The 19143-nt window shown below is 46.4% G+C and overlaps 1 protein-coding gene across 4 annotated transcripts in view; it reads right to left on the bottom strand.

Moving 5' to 3' along the window:
• Window positions 1–19143, bottom strand: part of MYOF (myoferlin) — a 153203-nt gene that overhangs the window by 3823 nt on the left and 130237 nt on the right. For 3 of the 4 annotated variants that reach the window (XM_058697186.1, XM_058697184.1, XM_058697185.1), the window contains 10 exons: window positions 17547–17702; window positions 16991–17082; window positions 13870–14040; window positions 13160–13308; window positions 11029–11168; window positions 8829–8917; window positions 8657–8752; window positions 4802–4943; window positions 2216–2315; window positions 867–1057 (listed from right to left, as the gene is read on the bottom strand). In XM_058697186.1, coding sequence (XP_058553169.1) covers window positions 867–1057; window positions 2216–2315; window positions 4802–4943; window positions 8657–8752; window positions 8829–8917; window positions 11029–11168; window positions 13160–13308; window positions 13870–14040; window positions 16991–17082; window positions 17547–17702 — 1326 coding nt within the window. Of the gene's footprint in view, window positions 1–866; window positions 1058–2215; window positions 2316–4801; window positions 4944–8656; window positions 8753–8828; window positions 8918–11028; window positions 11169–13159; window positions 13309–13869; window positions 14041–16990; window positions 17083–17546; window positions 17703–19143 lie in introns of those variants that run through there. The other variant, XR_009252459.1, reaches the window with a different exon arrangement.

Below are 19143 nucleotides of genomic sequence, written 5' to 3' on the forward strand. Positions count from 1 at the left end.
AAATCTACAATTTGGAGATAATGTCTAGAACGAAATGAGATTCTGTGTAAATTACTCTGTAGAAAACAGATAAGTGGTTTCCTGGGCCAGGGGTGGAGGGGATAGTAGGCTGCAAAGGGCACAAAGAAACTTCTGGAGCAGTGGGAATGTTCTGGATCCTTGATTCTGGTGGTGGCTTCTTAAGTGTCTATATCAGTCAAAACACATGGACTTGTGCACTCTAAATGGGTGTGGTTGATTTTATGTAAATTATACCTCAAAGTTATTTTTAAAAACAAGATTTGAGCATAAAGCAGTCACTTAGCATGTTGTCTGGCTCATCATCAGTGATCTAAAATGTTAGCTGTTACAAGAATGACAATAATACATGATGAAATAGGTAGTTTTTGGTGACATGGCATGGTAACCCAGACTTCTGCTTCTCTACCACAATCTATCTTGAATTCTCCCAATTGTAAGTTACGGCCTTCTTGTTCAGTGGATGTCAGGGCTCCCTGCTTCTTCCACCTTTTTAAAATTTACTTTTTTTTAAACAAGAGTTTGAGTTTGAAGTTCCCTTTCCTGCACTGAATTGTACTGGAACTCTGGATAAATTAGCCTTCTCAGGGAAGGAGGGTCCTAAAGAAATATGGTGCAACCACTTGGGCTCTCAGCTTTCTACCATTCCAATCCCCCCACTTTCCACGCAACCCCAAACATACACTCACGGCATCTACCACCTTCTCTTGTAATCCCAGTACAAACCATTCCTGTAGCTTAAAGCCCCATCAATGTAACACTTCTTTATCTGGAGTAAGTCGATTGATAGAGGGCAAAGCCTGAATGATGAAAGAAATAAATGACCCCGAACTGGGAAATACTCATACAGCCATCACACGGGAGCCATCTTTATCCGCAAAGCATGGCCACCATCCTTTCATGGACTTCTGCTCAAACAGTGAGGCAGTTTTTGCTTTAAGGGGGTTCATGGCTTTGAGGTCTGGAACCATGTCCAAATTGCATTTCTCTGATGATTTTGCTGGAATGATGGTTTGGTGCAAGTCAAGTTCCAGGAAACCTAGCCAAGGAAACAATTAAATCCACATAAGCTTCCACGGATCAGCCGTTGTTCACAAGTGAACACGATGTTCTTGTCGGAGGAGAGGCACACAATGATCTTGAGCAGGTGATGGGTGAGTTAGAGAAAGGGATCCTGGTGGACATTTAAAATTCCTTCCAGATAGGATGGAAAGTGGTAGAGAAATGTCTACCCACCACTCTGCATCTCACAGAGGTTGACACGGTTTATTTCTCAAAGACACAAACATAAACTGAGCTCTTCTACAAGCTCAAAATAATTAAACATTTATAGACTAGACTAGACTAGACTAGACATCCACTGAACGCAAATTTGAAATTTGCTCATAGTGGTCTCAAGCTGCCCTGAACAGAGGCACTGTGAGTGGTCAGGCTCCTTGTGCTGGTTTAGGAGTCATACCTTGCTGACAGGTGAACACTGAAGCTTTACCTTCAACTCAGTGGGGAGTGTAAATTGTTTGGGGGAAGGGCCAGAGAACCCCAGGGAAGGCAAAAGACTGTATTTAAAGAGGGGGAGGAGAAAACAGAGCTGGCCAACCAGGCAGACCCTGGGCCTGGGAAAGTAGAAATCAGAAGAGCATTATGTACTGGGGGTGGGGGTGGGGGGCATGTGTGCCAAGAAAGGGAACACATGTACTGGGCGTGGTGGTGGGGGGATTGTTTAGTAAGTGCCTTTAACCACAGAGGAGGATGGACCTGGGGGAAGGAACAATGGCTGATGACATTAGGGAACCTCAGTAATCTTGGAGAGCAGCATGGAGGAGGGAGCCAATTCCGAGGTGCTGAGGAGGTAGAGTGGGTAGTTTGGACGTGGAGGGAGGGGTGTGGGATCCCCTTGTGAAGACAGGATTTGTTTCTTCATGGCAAGACAGGAACTGGTGCAAGAGCCTCCTTAGGGGCCCTTGAGAGTAGATGGGGCCTGCAGAAAAGGGTGACGTTCACTGCATGAAATTCTCGGAGGACCTGGGACAGAAGGCAGGCAGCCCACACCACCCAGGGGACATCCAGGCAGTGAGTGTGCCCCAACCCTTAATTACCCACAGTATTGCAGATTTGAATAATTGATTCTAAATTTTAATTGATTTCACTAAATCAAAGTAAAATTTCTTAGAGAAAAGTATCCAAATGTAAGTCCTACCCAAATAGTCATCCAGAGAAAACTTGTCATTATCCCATATCTGAATGATCAGCCTGGGTGGGACCCGAAATTCAGTTTGGTCAATACTCCAGAAATGCTCCTAAAATGACAAGATAAACAGAAAAACCAAATGACACCACTGAACTCTGAAAACTTCCCTTTGGGCCCCTCGAGACCCCAGCATCAAGGCATGGGGCTTTTTTCTCTCCTTTGCATCCCACCTCTAACACCCCTTTCCCTTGCCCTCACCCCTCTACCCCATGGTATGGAGGGCAGCCGGTCTCTCCCGGAAGTCTCAAGGCCACCAGCTGGGTGACAAAAAGGTTGCCCCAGGCAATCCCCAAACAGAAGGTTTCCTGCCTGCCACGTTCCTATCAGCGTGACTTCCTGCTGCCATTCCTGGGGTTTGGGGAGTGATTATTTCTGCTTCCCCACCCCGAGACCACTATGGCCAGCTCGGACTAACAGCCAGGCTGTCCGAAGCCAGCCCACAATATCACCCACTGGGGTGTCACATTTGCTCAGTGACCTTCTTCCCACCCCATGTGGGTATCTGAGCACATCATTTCACATGATGGTGAGGAGACTGGGACCCAGCTTTCTCCCTTTTCTCAGTGTAGGTTTAAAATGTCCTGACATTTTTGGCTTTTGACAATACTGCTGTTTGTTACACGCTGCGGTCAACCAAGACCCCCGGATTCCTCGTTCTAAAGCTGGGTGGAGGGAGGACTGGGTAAGGGTCCTCTGAGTTCTCACCTCTGGTCTCTGCCTCTGCCCAAACAGTATTAGCCAACCACAATAACACCTCCACAGCCTAATCACACCTACGTAATGGGAATCCCCCAGTGATTCATGAATTCGAAGAAAGATGGTTGGATTGTTTCTTGTTTTTCAGATGACATTCCATGAATGTTGCCCTTTGCAGGGCTCAGGGGGCCTGGCTCTGAGGGGCTAGGAAGCTCGTCCTGGCCCCACTGACTGTCCTGTGTGGGGTCAGGCTCCAGGTGACATCAGGGCGCTGAGGGGTCCAGCAGTAGATGTGGGTAAGTAAGAAAGGCCTACTTGACCCTAAGTCCCTCCCCTTCTCGCCAGTCTGCCTCACCATCTGGAAGTGTGCAGGATTTGACATCTGGTTGAACCAGTAGGTCTCTAGACAGTGCCCTCTGAAGGCATTTCTCTCACTAGGCACAGAAAAACGCTCCCCACAGTGTCAGCACTGAGCAGGGCCAGCAGAGGGACGGGTCTGGTTATATGGGACATGACGCAGATGCATTTTGATCAGGTGTGGGGAGAGAAGGTGAGCAGGCAGAACTAGGAAAAGTTTATAGAATGTGGGGGACAGGAATGGGACAGGGGACCCATAAAAGACATCTGTTATTATTGCCTGCCCAGACCTCAGGCCTCCTTTTTGGAGAAAAAAAAAAAAGCATCCAGATTTTCCTTGGGGACTGTCCTGCAGTTTGGGAAGAACTAACTCCATTCCTAACCCCAGAACCAGTCAGAGCATTGCATCCCCAGGCCACATTGGTTGGTTCAGGGATGGGAACATGACCCCAAACAGGCAGAGGCACTGAGGCCCAATTCCAGAACTCTGGTTGGCGCCATTGGGGATTAGTTCTTCTCTTTCTGCTGAGGTTTCTGGGAGGGCAGGAGGTGGCTGGGGCTGCTGGCAGCCATCTTGCCGCCACCAGAGAAGGAGGGCCACAGGAGAGGACAGAGAGAGAGGGGTGGAGAAAGTGAGAACAATTTCTAAAGACATCAGTTCAACTTGGGATCCAGGCATTCCTAAGCCAGCCATCCCTGGACGTTTTAGTAATGTGAACCAATAAATCAGTTTTTTTGGTATAAGCCAGTTTGAGTTGAGTTCTGTAACTAGAGTCTTATCAACCACGAGGGCCCTGAACCCTCAGGGAAGTGCTTCTGAGGGAGGTAAAACAGATGCTGAGTTTTAATAAAGAAGGTAAAAGGAAAATTTCACCTACTTAAAATTTTTTTAATGTTTATTTACTTTGAGAGAGAGAGACAGCAGAGAGTAAGCGGGGGAGGGGTAGAGAGGGAGACAGAATCTGAAGCAGGCTCCAGGCTCTGAGCTGTCAGCACAGAGCCTTCCACGGGTCCCAAACCCATGAACTGTGAGATCATGACCTGAGCCGAAGTCGGATGCTTAACTGACTGAGCCTCCCAGGCACCCCTAAATTTCACCTACTTTAATATTTCACCTGTTTGGTTAGCGAGTCAAACAGTTCTGTTTATCGTGGGAAGAAATCAGTCTCCCTGTGATATAAAAACACACTTAGGTGGTTGCCTATATTAATACGAGACCCCCGGATCTACCCTTTACTAGATCTTTCACCCTGCTGCCAACATGTTAGGGAAGGACAGTTGTGTTCCGGATACTTCCTAATTGCACAAATAGCTGTCCTAGCTTTGTGAGCCTGGGCAAGTATCTGCACCTCTGTGGGTCCCAGGTTCCCCATCTGTATCACGAGAGAGCTGGACCCATGACCCCTAAGGGGCTGAGCAGCTCCTACATGCCCTGTATCTGTCCATGACACCCACTTCCCATGTGCCTATTTCAGAACTCACTTTTTTAGCAATGATACAGAGTTGTTCAGCTGGCAGGTAGTCAAACGGGAAAACAAATCTCCAGTTAAAATTCCCTTCACCATCCAAGGACCTGTAATGGACATCTGTTTTCTGTTTGTTTTCTTCACTGCCAGGAATCCAGCTGAAAAGCAGAAGCAAACAGACTTAGCTTCACAGGATTGACAGGTAATCTAGCCACAAAACTGTGCAGTGATTAAGGAAGTGAAGGGCAGAAGAAATTAATGCACTTTTCTTGGGCGGGTTCCAGTTATCTGCGGAGCTGGGGGTGATTTATTAAGGGGAGGCGCTCTGTTGCATCCAACACAGGTTGTAGCCAAATAAAATATAATTCCCCTAAAACCAAAAGCAGGAAACCCTTTAGACTTCAGTTAACAGGGATAAGGTGACATTTTCTGGAAAATATCAACAACTTCTATTTTGGGAACCCTGAGGCTTGCTGGCTATGCTGCTGGTCTTTATAACTATAACTCATCAGTGTCTGTCATCACTGCTGATAGGCTTAATGAATATGAGTTAGTTCAAAATTTTAGCATTTCCTCTTCCATATTTCATTTAAGCAAACAAAACAGGCATGACTCAAGTAATCTTACAGCTTCCTTTTTTTATTATTCTTAAATGCACTATGATCACATTAACAAGACTAGCAAGGGAGACGTAAGCCAAGTTATTTCCATCTGCATATCTACGAAAATTCACTTCCATAAACAATTTAACATCTTAACTTTTGACATTGGAAAAGTTTCCTTTGCCTTGTGCCTGGCATGTAGTAGGTCCAGTGAAGGAATAAATGAATGAATGAATAAATGAATGAATGAACACACGAGGGAGGAAACTGTTGTCATATCTGTCGGCTGTTGGGAGGGTGTGTGTTTTAGGAACCATGGGAATGCTGGAGGTTAGCCTGGTAACGGGGTAGAATGCATGGTTCTGCAGGCTGATGGCACCTAGAATCACAGTGGAATCGACTGTGCGGTTTTTAAAAAATACTGATGCCTGGACCCCACAGATAGAGATTCTCAGTAGGAGGCAGGCCTGGCTGTGAAATCTGCCACTTCACGTTCTGGGCTTCATCTCCCATCTGTAAAATGTGGTTAACAATCTGTGCTCTCTTCACTTGGTCGACATGGGGACAGAAGGAAAGATCATGGCTTAGAAGGGCCAGAACGGGAAGAGGGATATCCTTAACTGTGTTACAGATCATCTGCTGTGAACCAGTACTAATTAGCATGCCTTGTTTTATTCTTCCCAACAATTGCATAACTATCTCCATTTTTACAGATGAGGAAACTGAGGTTCAGAGAGAATAGATAACTTCCACAAGGTCATACGGCCAGCAACAGACAGAATTAAGTCTTAATTAAGAATTATGAAGCCTTTGTGGTCTGACTCCAAAGTCCAGGCCTGTCACTCTGCCTCAAAGGACCATGGAGACTAGAAGGTCACGTAAGGTCACGTGCTAACATTAGATCCTATTATTAGTAGTGGTATTACTAATATCATTCAACTACAATAGTTGTAGTTTTTGCTAGTTAATTAACTGACTAGCTAGATGAGTTGAAAGATTCCTCTTTTTCACTTTTAAGGTTTTAAATTAACTTGCTGGACAGAGTCCACACTCTTTGGCTAGGATGTCAATGGCTTCGCTTCCTGGTAACATCCTGAAAGTGCTCCTGTCTTCCTTCCCCAGACCGCTTACCCTCTGAAGCTCTTCCCGCTCTTTTTTTTTTTCCTCAATCTTTTCACATTTAGTTTTTTTTAAAAAAATTTTTTAACGTTTATTTATTTTTGAGACAGAGAGAGACAGAGCATGAACGAGGGAGGGTCAGAGAGAGAGAGAGAGACACAGAATCCAAAACAGGCTCCAGGCTCGGAGCTGTCAGCACAGAGGCCCACGCGGGGCTTGATCTCACGGACCGTGAGATCGTGACCTGAGCCGAAGTTGGACGCTTAACCGACGGAACCACCCAGGCGCCCCTCACATTTAGTTTTAAATAGGAATCTTTTCACATTTTTTACTTTAAAACAAGTTGAACTACTCCATGTATTTGTGTGCATATGCGTATAACTTTGTGTGTAACACCCACATGTGCACGGTGCTAGGCATGCTATTTACACATAATTCATCTTTTCACATATAGTATTTGGATTTGAATTGCAAATAGGACATGGTACTTTTGGTTGTGCTTTTATTCTTTGATTAGAAGAGTTTTCTCTCAGTCCAGTATTACCTGAGTTTGTTTCCGTGATTTGAGAAAACGTAATGCTTATGATAGTCAAATAAATTTGCATATATATAATTAGCTAGGATTAGTTTTCCTTGGGGAATGGTAATAAGTTTCTGAAATGAGAAAGAATAATGAAGAACTTGATGAAACATTCCTTGTTTACAGTGAGCCCAAATGATAGTAATTATGTCTTCAACAAAGTTTTGACTGAGGGCCACTTGGGATCATAAGGGAAACTTTGTTATCACTTTATGAATGCATTAAATTTCAACAAATCTTATCTTTCACATATCAAAGAACCAAGTCTGGTCTATGTGGAATAGTAGTAATACTAGCTAACACTTACACAGTGTGATAGTTCATTTTTTGTGTCAGTGTGACTGGTCACAGGGTGCCCAGATTAAACTTTATTCTGAGTGTGTCTGTGAGGGTGTTTCTGCATGAGGTAGAATCTGAATTGGTGGACTCGGTGAAGTAGATTTCCCTCCCCCGTGTGGGTGGGCCTTGTGCAATCTGTTGAGGGCCTGAAGAGAGCAAAAGGCAGAGGAAGGACTCATCCTAAACTATACCACGGGCTTTGCTGGGTCTCCAGCTTACGGATGGCAGAATCACTTCTTAGCCTCCATTATCATGTACGCCAATTCCTAATTATAAATCCCTCTCTCTCCCTCCCCCTCCTCCCTCTATACACACACACACTCACTCTCTCTTGCTCTCTACTTGTTCTGTTTCTCTGGAGAACCCTAAGACACCCAGTGTTTACTATCTGCCAGACACTGTCCTAAATGCTTTGAATAACTCAATGTTCTGAATATCCCAGAGCAGTGGGTTCTATCATTATCTGCCTTTTACAATGGGAAACAGTGAGTTTACTAACTTGCCCAGCTGGTAGGAAAAGTACCAGGATTTCAATCCAGGTAGTTTGGCTCCAGAGTCTGGCATTTTAATCATCTATGCCATTCTGTACTCAACATCTTTGATCCAGGGCATAACATGAAACTAACATCAACATGGACTATTTGGAATTGAACGATACGAGTAACAGAATCATGAACAGCTATGACACTTCACATGTTAGATGCAGGCATCCCATAAATGCTGGTAGAATCAATGATTTTTTTGGAAATACACTAATGTTTCCTCTTTTCCATGGACTTTAGCTGCTGGTAGTAAAATATATACAAAGTGAAATTTAACAAGCCTTACTTGTGTTTCTAGGGCTAGTTACTCAAGGTATCAAAAAGGAATAAAAATGAACTGACTAAAAAGAATGACTAAAGAGCTGACTAAAAGAATGACTAAAAGGAAATAATAAGTCGGCTTAATAAACTTAACCCATTTTCTTAAAAGAGAAATGTAGAACTGTTTTTCAGTTCCTATAGTTTACTAGATTGCTCATAAACAAGATCCACAGAGATTCCTCTTCTCTTTCTTTTCTCTCTCCCTTTGTCCTGCTGGAGTTTCCTGAGCAGATTGCATTAATGGAATAGAAGAACTTCAAATAACCAAGGATCCTAGAATGGACACCTTTCATAATGATGACTCATGAAGGAGAGCATCTGTTTCATTCCTTGAGTCTGTCAGAGACAAACTAGCATGCTAAACTTACCCTTTGACATAGATGTCACTCATTTCCTCTCCTGTGATGCTTTTTTCATCCAAGAGAACATCCTTGGTATTCCAGATGATCACACGCAGGTAGTACCTGAAAGGAGCACATTTTGAAGGTGATTTTGCACCCAGACCCCAGTCCGATAGAGCAGGGTCTCATGGTTACTTACTTTTTGGCTTTCCGGGGGGTGATGTTGAAAGGAGGGCCTGGTGGTCCCAAACTCTTGGGGAAAACATCCACCCACATCTGAAGTTTCCCCTAAATCATTTAAAAATGAAAAGAGAAATTAAGTTATATGATGAGCGGTGAAGCCTATAGCTTTCTTTCATGTCTTCTAGGTGAAACTGTTTCTTTGGGCCTGCTAACTATTAGTCCATATGGAAGGCAAAAAGAGTAGAGTAGGAGAGCGAACCAAGATAAATCATCTATCTTCAATGGCATTTAGGGCACCCACTTCCCACTGTCACCAGAAACCTCTGATGACTGCATGCGCCCACTCTATCATCGTCTGAGTGTTCCCTGGTTAATGAAGGGGCTTCATATCACTAACACCTCCCCCCCACCCCAAACATGCTCACATACCCTCTTACAATGACTTAAAGTTGAGTCCCTCACTCAGAATTCTATTCATCACATTGCCTACTTGCTATCAATCCCAGTTTTGTAACATCCAAGGGTCTCTCCACTTATCTCCAGATAGAAAATCAAAATAATGTAAAATGGTATTTAATTTGTTAAAGAAGGACTTGCAACGTGGCACGTTCAGAGTAAAGACCCAAACAACGACAAGAACATTACTGTTCCCCAAAGTTGAGGACTCCCTGCTATTGGCTGGCTAGTGCCCACCACGTGGGAGGAGGCTCGCAAGAAGGGGGAGGCTGAAAGCCCAACTGATCCTTGTGGTGCCATCTTGGTGAGGTCCCGAGCAGGTCTTCCCCTGCCACAGACCAGGTCCATCTATCTGACTAGAATGTTCTTCCAGATGGGCTAGGGGTGCCATTAACAAACTATATCAACCCCATGAAGCAACTTAAATTTCACAAACTGATTTCAGATGTTTTCTTGACTCTGCCTTCAGACTGGTCTATAAGAAGTTTACCAAGGAAACTAGATTGGCTTCCTAATACGCTATGATCAAAATGACTTAACTGGAACTCTGAAAAAGGATATATTTTCCTACAATCCTGGCTCTCTTCTAACTAACCTCTAGGGTTCAAGGTTCTATAATACATCAAGCATGATGCAGAACATGAGGCATTTGGGTGTCTCCTAAGACCCAGCTATAGTCTGTCCAGTTTGGTAGGTAAAAGGGATTGAGGGAGGGGTGTAGGGGAGATGTGGATTGTAATTTGTAATTACAAATTTGTAATTTCTTAAGACTTTATTTAAGGTGTGGGAGGAGACAGAAGAGGAGGAATGGGCTCTTTGGGGGAAGGAATAATAAGAAAAGAAATGAAATTGTAGAACAGAATAAAAGCAAGAAGTGAGTGACAAACTAGTAAGCCCAGGGCACCTGAGGCCACTGTTTATAGATAAGCTCATCCACAGTTGTGTGGGGTCAACATGATTTGCATCCATTAGATTAATATTTCTTAAAGTGTGATTTCCTGGCCACCTGTATTAGAACCCCTCCAGGTACTTGTTAAAACTCAGATTCCAGCCACCCCAGACCTACTGAATCCAAATCTCTCAGGCACATCCCAGGAGGCTTCCTTGTAACAAGCTTCCACCCGGATCATTCTGTCATTTGCCATGTCTCTCCTGGTTTCTCTGGAAACTGTTCCCCAGCTGCTGGAAACTAATTCTCCCCCATCATTATGCATGTGGTCCTGTGATGAGCCATCTTGTGCACTGAGCCCAGCTTCCTCCCTGGCAATTTGGTCTCAGAGAGTACTGCCTCACCCAAGTAGGGCCAAGTACAGTGCTTCCCCAGACCCCACCTGCTTGGCTGCAGCTGAGTAGTCCAGTGGTGGAGAGTTGGGCCAAGTTGGGGCAACTAATCCTTTCCACATTTGGAAGTAGATTGGGGCTACATTCTAACATGAAAACCTTAGAAACTCTTTACAATATTCCGATTCATAGGAAGGGGATCACAGGAAGTACATAGAACAACAGAAACTCAGAGAGAGAAACAGGTAAGAGACAGGGAGAGATCCTGAGCCGTAGTCACCCTCCTGTCTGGATTTAGTGAGCTACCTGGAAATTCTGACAATTTATTTCCCCTTTGGGATAAAGCTAATCTGAGTTGCCCTTCTATTTCTTGTGTATCTAAAAGTGTCTGAAAGAGATAAAAGAGGCAAATCTGTGTCAGCTGTTGCCACTGCGTTTGGGGTGCGGAGGATGGGTCTTCAGACGGAGCGTTCTTTTACCTGGGAAATGTTCGGCTGGAAGGTGCTATGCAAAGTCCTCGTTTCCACGTGCTCAGGGACCAGTCCCTGAGTCCTGAGGATGTGAAGGGCAAGACGCTCGTCGGGGGCCCCCAGGTGCTGGTGCAGAATTTTGTTGGCCTCTGGAATAGAAAGTGGCATTGAAACAGTTGCCCTGAGGGGCATGTATCCCTTCCAACCAGACTCTGCAAACTGGACAGGCAGGGCCAGTGTGTGAACTTTTGATTTGTGAAGGAGTCATTGATAGTAATAGCTCTTGACCATGGGCCCTACCCCAACCAGTCTCACACCTGACCTGTGGGCTGCCAACACCGCAGGGGCCAGAACATACCAGAATGTGTAAGTAAGAGCAGCCTGTATCTACTTTTCTGGCAGAGGCTCACAGCCAGATTCTGTTTCCCAGCCTCCCTTGCAGTTAGGTGTGGACACACAACCTAGTTTGGCTAGAACGTAACACAGGTAGAAGTGACACGTGTGTCACTTCTAGATGGGGCACAATAAAGCCCTCTCGTGAAAGATACTCTATGTGCTGTTGCCTTTTGGATGCAGAAGAAACAGCAACCTTAGGTGCCCGCGTTGAAGAATGGCAGAGGGGCAAAACGCCAAGGGCTTGTTGCCTATCGGAATACCTGTTGTGAATTTCTGAGAAGTAAACTTCTATTGTGTTAAGCCGCCGACATTTGGAAGTTTAATTGTTATAGCAGCTAGCATTACTGTGGCATTTTAAAAACAGCCCTCAAATTCTCTGACACTTCTCCCATGAGAGGTTGGGTCTACGTCCTCTTCCTTTGAGTCCGGAGACATATCTGACCACTAAAGTGTGGAGAAAGAATGCTGTGCGACTTCTCAGGCTGGGCATACAAGGCCACGTGACATGTGGTTGGTCCACTTGGGATGCTTGCTTTGAGGGAAGCCATCTGCCCTGGAACGAGCATGAGTATCTAGAGATTGCCCTTCTGGAAAGGCCTGAGTAGGTGCTCTGATCATTAGCCCCAGTCAAGAGCCAGCATCAACTGCCAGCCATGTGTGCGAGCCATCTTGGACATCCAGCTCCGTAGAGCCTGGATGCCTGTCGCCTGGCCCCTCCCCCCACATCTGACAGCAGCCAAGTGCATGAGGTACTCAGGTGAGAACTGCCCAGTGGGTGAGCCCGTCCTGACCTGCAAAACTGGGAGCAAAACAAAATGGACATTTTTCAGCTGCTAAGTTTTAGGGTGATTTGTTAGGTAACAATAGTAATTGGAATGATCGTTGTGACTGAGACAGTTTTGGGGGGAGTTGTTTGATTATCTGGGGGTACTCTTAACTATGAGGCCACGTTGCTTGCCAGTTAATTCCTTATCCCTTTTGCAGAAGTCCTCTTCAAATGGGAAGACAAAGCATAGTTTCTTGCAATGTCAGGAATAAACAGTGCAGGATCAGGAAGGCACCTTCACTCCCGTGTGTCTTTATTCAGCCTTCTCTGGGTATCCTGTGCACCCTTCAAGGCAAGCTCCACTGCCACCCCCTCTGGGAAGCCCTCCCTCCCTGCAACACCGTGAATAATGCCACAGCTCTTATGCTCTATTAAGCTTATTTCAGGCTTTGTCATGGCGCAGCTAGCTGGCTATGTGTCAGGACCGATTGTATTATAAATTACGGCTGGAGAAAGAGCAAGACCCCAAGCTCAGACGTGAGCCAGATGTGAACTCAGAAGAGTCCTCAAACAAACCCCCTGCATCCCCGAGCCTTCTCAGAGAAGGGCAGGAAGAATGATGGAATAAGCCTGGAAGAGAAATTCTTGCACTACCATCTGAGCACTTTTGAGCTAAATTATGAGCTAATTATGCACTACATAGAAATTAGTTAATTACTAGAACTTTGTGTTCAAAGCTCCAGTGACTATGACCTAAAAAGGTCAAGTGAAACCTAAGACAGACAAGAAAATGTGTACACTTTGACACTTGACAAGACAGCAAAACCCTGCTATAATGGGGCTTTTGTTAGATAGTCATGTGTGCGGAGTGGCCTGTGGTATAATTAGGGCACTGCTCTGCCCATCCCCCTCCCAAAGCAGACCCAGCAAAGTTGCTATACTTTGTAACCAGCTTGCAGCCTATGGTTTTGCACTTACCAAATTCATCCAAACTATAGTCACGACCTCCATATCTGATTCTACTTCCATCTTCGGAAAGGATGGGTGGTGGGAAACCTTTGAATCTGGCTACATTTTGAAGCAACTGTGTTGGTCTCAACTGATCTCGCCAGGTATTTACTCCAGAACTGTGAATAACAGTCCACACTCAGAGTTATCACGGGGCAGAGAGGTTCTTCTTGGATTCATACACATATACTCCTATTTATTCTTACAGGCGTCCCCATGTAGTGATGGAGCAGGGAATGGGCTCTACCCTTTGGCTTTTGCCTAGAAATCTATTTCAGAGACCTAAAATCCACAATTAGTTTGGCCCCGGCCAGTTAATCCTTTTTTCCCCCCTCAGTTTCCTCCTCCATCAAAATGAGGGGTTTGACTGCAATCACTGTAATCGTAATAGGCAAGCTCATAAACCAGAAAACACAAGCTGTATCTCATTAGATACCATAGAAAACACTTAGGGAAAGAGGGACATCACAAAATTGATCGGGGGGTGGGGTGGGCATTGCCCTGGACTTGGGCAATGCTGTGGCCCTATTCTCCCGAAGATAGTCCAGTTATTAAAAACAGTATATATCTGAGTCAGAGTGGTTCAGTGAAGTCAGGCACAGAAGTAGGGACCCAAGGCTTCCCCAGGTATTGATGTTAGATGGGACAAATTGTCTACTTTTATGGCCAGGACAACTTACACACAGTATTGTTCAGGTATGCCGCAGTGGGACCCAAACCGGGAAAGGAATCGATTTTCCAGATCGATAATTGTTTCTCCCACCTTTTCGTCACGGGTAAAAGTGTCGTAATCGTAGACAGAAATTTTCAGATCTTTTTCTTGAGGTAAGTAGCAGCTGAGCTCATACATTCTAAATAAGCAAATGCAATGTTAGAATCTCCATGATTCTATCCAGACCTCTCAAAAACAAAACAAACAAAACCCCCCCCACCCCAGGGCTCTGGGGCACCTGGGTGGCTCAGTCTGTTAAGCAACCTACTGTTGAGTCTGGCTCAGATCATGATCTCACAGTTCATGGGATCAAGCCCCGTGTCAGGCTGTACTGACAGTATGGAGCCTGCTTGGGATTCTCTTCCTGTCTCTCTCTGCCCCTCTCCCACACGTGCTCACATACGCACGCTCTCTCACTCTCAAAATAAATAAATAAATTAACTCCCCACCCCCAAATCAAGGCTTTCTGCAGAGAGTCCCCAGGCGGTGACTGTGGCTGCTGGAGGAGGACATGGTGACTGGGACAGCCAGGTGGGTGGCAGTGGGTAGGAGCACTTGAGAAGCAGTACGTGTTAGAAGTAAGAATAATGCAATGTTACATGCTTGCTCAGGGGGAGAGCTCGGGTTTAAATACATATGTCTGAATCCTAACCCTGCTGCTTACTAGCTGTGGGACCCTAGGCCAGTTACTTTACCTCTCTGTGCTCAGTTTTCTCATCTGTAAAACAGCGACAGCAATACCTACCATCCCATGTTGTTATAAGGGTCAGGCAAAGAAATGTTTAGAAAGCACTTGTCATGACTGCATTGCTGAAAACCCAGTAGCTGTGATATTAAAAAAAAGAAAGGAAGGAAGAAAAGAAAACCACTTGTTTTGGAGTTCCTCTGGTCAAACTAAAGGCTTTGAGAAGTCCTGCAGTTATTATCTGTTTTCACCCAGGTGTCTTGGTTTGACGAAGGAATACTTTTTTTCTTGGAACACCAATTACCATTCTATAGAAGACACACATTCTGTTGAACATGACCTGGATGTTGCTATGATGTGACGGGAATATACTGAACGATGGCTGAGCACACAGGAAAGGTTGCCCCTTTCTGAATTCCTGTCCCAGAACCCCTGAGGGTCTCTGCTGAGAAGAAAGTCACCCCCTAAGAATCAGCCTAGGGACTAAGAGCCATCCACAGGCCTGCAGAGGTGGCATCTCCTTTGAGAGGGGGCTACACACACACACACACACACACACACACACAGACACACCGGGCACAGATTGGCTGAGCACAGCCTGACAGCGTCGCTTCCTCCCGGGGTGGGGGGGGGGGGCGGGGGGGCTCCAAGCAAGACTTTTCCTGCCACTTAATTAAGCCTGTGCTTGGCTCCTCAGAGACGCGCGATTCAGACAGGGCCGCCTTTCTCCCGTGAAAGCTGGCTTTCCCCTGCTTCCCTGTCTCCCTCACATGGAGCCCTCCTTCCTGCCCTGCGTGCCTTTTCCTGTCTAGACCTCAGGGCTGGATCAGCGGAAGAAAAGGAAAATGATCATATTGCCGTGCCAGAGGATTATTTCCATTCCCTGGCCCCGGCAGGCAGCTTTGGGGTGTGCGGCAGCGTGTGTGTGTGTGTGTGTGTGTGCGCACGCGCGTGCACAGGTGTGTGCACGCGTGTGCTCAGGAGCTGAGTGAGAGTGCGGTCCTGTGTGCGTGTGTCACAAGGTGTGAGTGTGTGTGAGGGAGAACAGTGCGTGCGAACCTGAGAGACTGTGATGAAGACGGGTGTGTGTGCACACATATGGGCGCACACACGAGAGAGTGCGTAAGGATGCGAACCAACAAACGAGTAGAAAAGAAGAGGATGGGCAACATATTAAAGCCAGAAATTAAAATATAGGCCACACATCAAACAAGAACAAAGTATTCTCCCGTTTGGCAAGGTTCTGGGAAAATAACACTGTTTTCACAAACGTTTTGTACAAAGACCATTTATTCTACAGGTGGTGGCTTTGCCATGAATATGAAGCATTACCAAGGGTGTTGGAAAAAAGCCTGGGGCTTGGTCAGGAATTCCTACCTAAATCTTGGCTCTGTCATGTACTAGCTCTGTCGACAGAGCTCTGGCAACATGCCCCTCCCCTGTAATGTGGGGCTGCTGACCTCTGCCCTGCCCTGCTCATAGGCTGACCATGGAATGAGATGGTGGCAGCCACAGAGAGCCTCACGTGGACACCACACAGATGCTACGGTCAGATGGCCTGGGTTCAAATCCTGACTCCACCTCTTGCCAGCTGGGCACATTAGACTCTTCCTCCCTGTGCCTCAGTTTCTTCTGTTGTCAAATGGGGATGAACAATAGCATCCCAGAGTTGTGAAGTTGAGATGTTTCATATAAATGGCTCCGGAGGGTGCGTGCACCCAGGAAAAGTTCAGCAGTTATTAGCTTTTATTAAATCTGGATGCAGCCGGTAGCTGAAAAATCCGGGTGCTATTTAGAGGTGACTTGGATGTGCTCTCCCCTTGAGAAGGACCTCATCTCCTTGAAGAGATAGATGGGTGTAGCAGCCCAGAAACAAGTCTGATGTGGTAACGGTGGAGAAACTAATGCTTTTTTAAGAGTCTTCAGGAACAGAAGATGGAGGAGCATTTGGACCCCATCATTTTGTGCCCCCTCCTCAGTTTTGGTAACAGGCACATTAATACATTCACTGGACCAAAATGGTGGGATTAGAATGTCCCAGAGAACAAGCACAAACTGGATTCGGGGAGTGAGAACCAACACGTGGCTACAGGTGAGTCACTGCCCATCCTTCTGGTCTGCAACCCACAAACGTATTGGACTTCTGGGTCTTGTCCCCTCCCCCTTCCCGGGGCCCTGGCCCCCTTGACCTCCCAGGCTCAGAGCAGATCTAAGAGAAGCCCATCTTATGACTTGGCTTTATTTTCTTCATGGCGCTTTTCACTTGCATTTGTGACCTTACGTGTTTATTGCCTGCTCTGCTGACAGTCCCGGGGCCTAGAACAGAGCTGGGCACATGTCACATCCTTAACTCAAAAGCCGTGGAGAAACGAAGGACAGAGAAACGTTTAGAAATGTTCGTTACCTGCCAAAAACCGGGTTGAGGGTGTTGGGGATGTAGTGGTCTCGATCTTCAATTACTTTTTTGCCCAGTGTTATTTTTATATAAGGGTCACACTGTGGGGACAAAACAGATGGCATGCCGTGTCACCGTCAGGTGCAAGTTCAAGGCAGTTTCCAGGGCAGACTCAGGTAGCCTCCACACCCGCTCCCACACTGACGAAAAGGTGGCGTCCGCGCCTCAGTTGAGGTCTGAGCAACACGGCCCTTGGTGCAGCAGACCGCCAGCCGCCTTCGGAGAAGTGGTGAGGGGTGAAGGGGTGGCGGCAGGGAGGAGGCACCGCGCAAATCTCCTTGAGGTCACATTTGTAAAATGAGAAGCATGAACCAGAGGAACCAAAGCCCCTTCAAGCTTTCGGATAAATCCCCATTGGGACAGTCCTCCTGAATACATTGCTTGGATAGAGTATCTTTCCCCTAGTGAGATAACAGACGCCCCAAAAGAAAGAACATGACAATTATTGTGGCTGATGACTGTAATTATCTTGCTACAGAAGAAGGCCCCACACCCAAACTCTTACCAGGCCATTGTTGTCTTGGGGCTGGAGCTCTAAGCCTCGAACAATGTAAATCCTAACCGTGCATTCCTGTGGGACGCTGTCAGGTAATTCCCGAAACTGCCTGGGAGGGGCCGGCACACTGGGGTCATCCGACAGGGAGTAGATTCTAAAGGAGCCCTAAGAGAGAGACACACAGATATCCTCACAAGGCCCCTGGTGACCCGGGCGGAGGACTCCTGCCTTCCTCTGCCACGCATTCTGGAGCAGCCACAGGGGCTGCCTTTCGTGAAGGGAACAATGTCTGTTACACTATACACATTTCCAGTAGGGAAGGTAAAATGATGATAAAATAAGTATTTAACTGATTACAGAGAAGAAAGGGCAGGGCAGAAACAGGAAGACCAGGCACAAATGGAGGCAAGAGCTGGACCGGTATGGTGGCAAAGGAGGTGGTGAGGAGTAAAACCCTGCACATATTTTGAAGATAGGAATCAAAGTGATTATTTTTAATTTATTTTTTATTTTTATTTAAAACAATTTTTTTAACGTTTATTTTTGAGAGAGAGAGAGCGAGCATGAGTCGGGGAGGGGCAGAGAGAGGAGACAGAATCCGAAGCAGGCTCCAGGCTCTGAGCTGTCAGCACAGAGCCCGACACAGGGCTCGAACTCACGAACTGTGAGATCATGACCTGAGCCAAAGTCGGACACTTAACTGACTGAGCCACCCAGGCGCCCCAAAAGTGATTATTTTTTAAACCGAGTAAAGTACTAAGGGTGATTTCCCTTTTCTGGTGTCACCCCTGTAAGCCCCCTCCCACCCCCCAGGCAAACTCCTGTTCATCCCTCAGGTCTCAACTAAAAAGTGTCTCTTCTTCCAGGAAACCTCCCTGATTGCCTCTGAGTTGGATGTGTCTTCTGCGCTCACCCCTACTGCAGCACTGACCTCTGCATTGTGCTTGTTTACTTATTGTCTACATTCTTCATGAGACTGGGAGCTTCCTGAGGGTGGGGACTGGGTCTTGTTTATCACTCTGTCTCCAAGACCTAACACAGGGCCGGGCATGTCTATGGGGCACCATAAATGTTTTTTGAACGAGTGAGCCATCAGGCTAGCTTGACAGGCCATACATCATATCCTGAAATGAGCTTAATTAAGTACAAGAGAAAGCACTCAAGTTGGATTCCAAACATGTGGGTCTTAGTTCCAGCTACACTCATCCAGCAAAGCAGTGTGAAGTAATAAGCACTTACTACTATGTGTCGGGCATCAGGGACCCCAAAATGAACTCAAGGAACCCAGTCTGGCACAGGGATATTAGATAGGTTTGATTCTTAGGCCTTCTTTGATTGCTTGCTGGGAAGCCACAGTGAGAAGGATGCCGAGAACATGGGTAGGGTAGGTAGGGTATAGTGTTCTGATCGATTAGCAATGTCTGCTGTTGGAAAGGGTTGGGAAGTAGCAGCACAGGTGCCTGGGATTTGCGGGCTGTGGTCGGAGGGAGGGGCGGTCACGAAAGCCGATACTCCCAGTGTGAAAGGCGCTTTAATGGTGGCAGGAAGCAGACCTGTGGGAGCCCAGAGCGGGAGTGAGTCACTCTGCCAGAAGCAACCCGGGAAC

The sequence above is a fragment of the Neofelis nebulosa genome, chromosome 13 (assembly GCF_028018385.1).
Source record: "Neofelis nebulosa isolate mNeoNeb1 chromosome 13, mNeoNeb1.pri, whole genome shotgun sequence".
In the NCBI taxonomy this organism is placed as follows: Eukaryota; Metazoa; Chordata; class Mammalia; order Carnivora; family Felidae; genus Neofelis; species Neofelis nebulosa.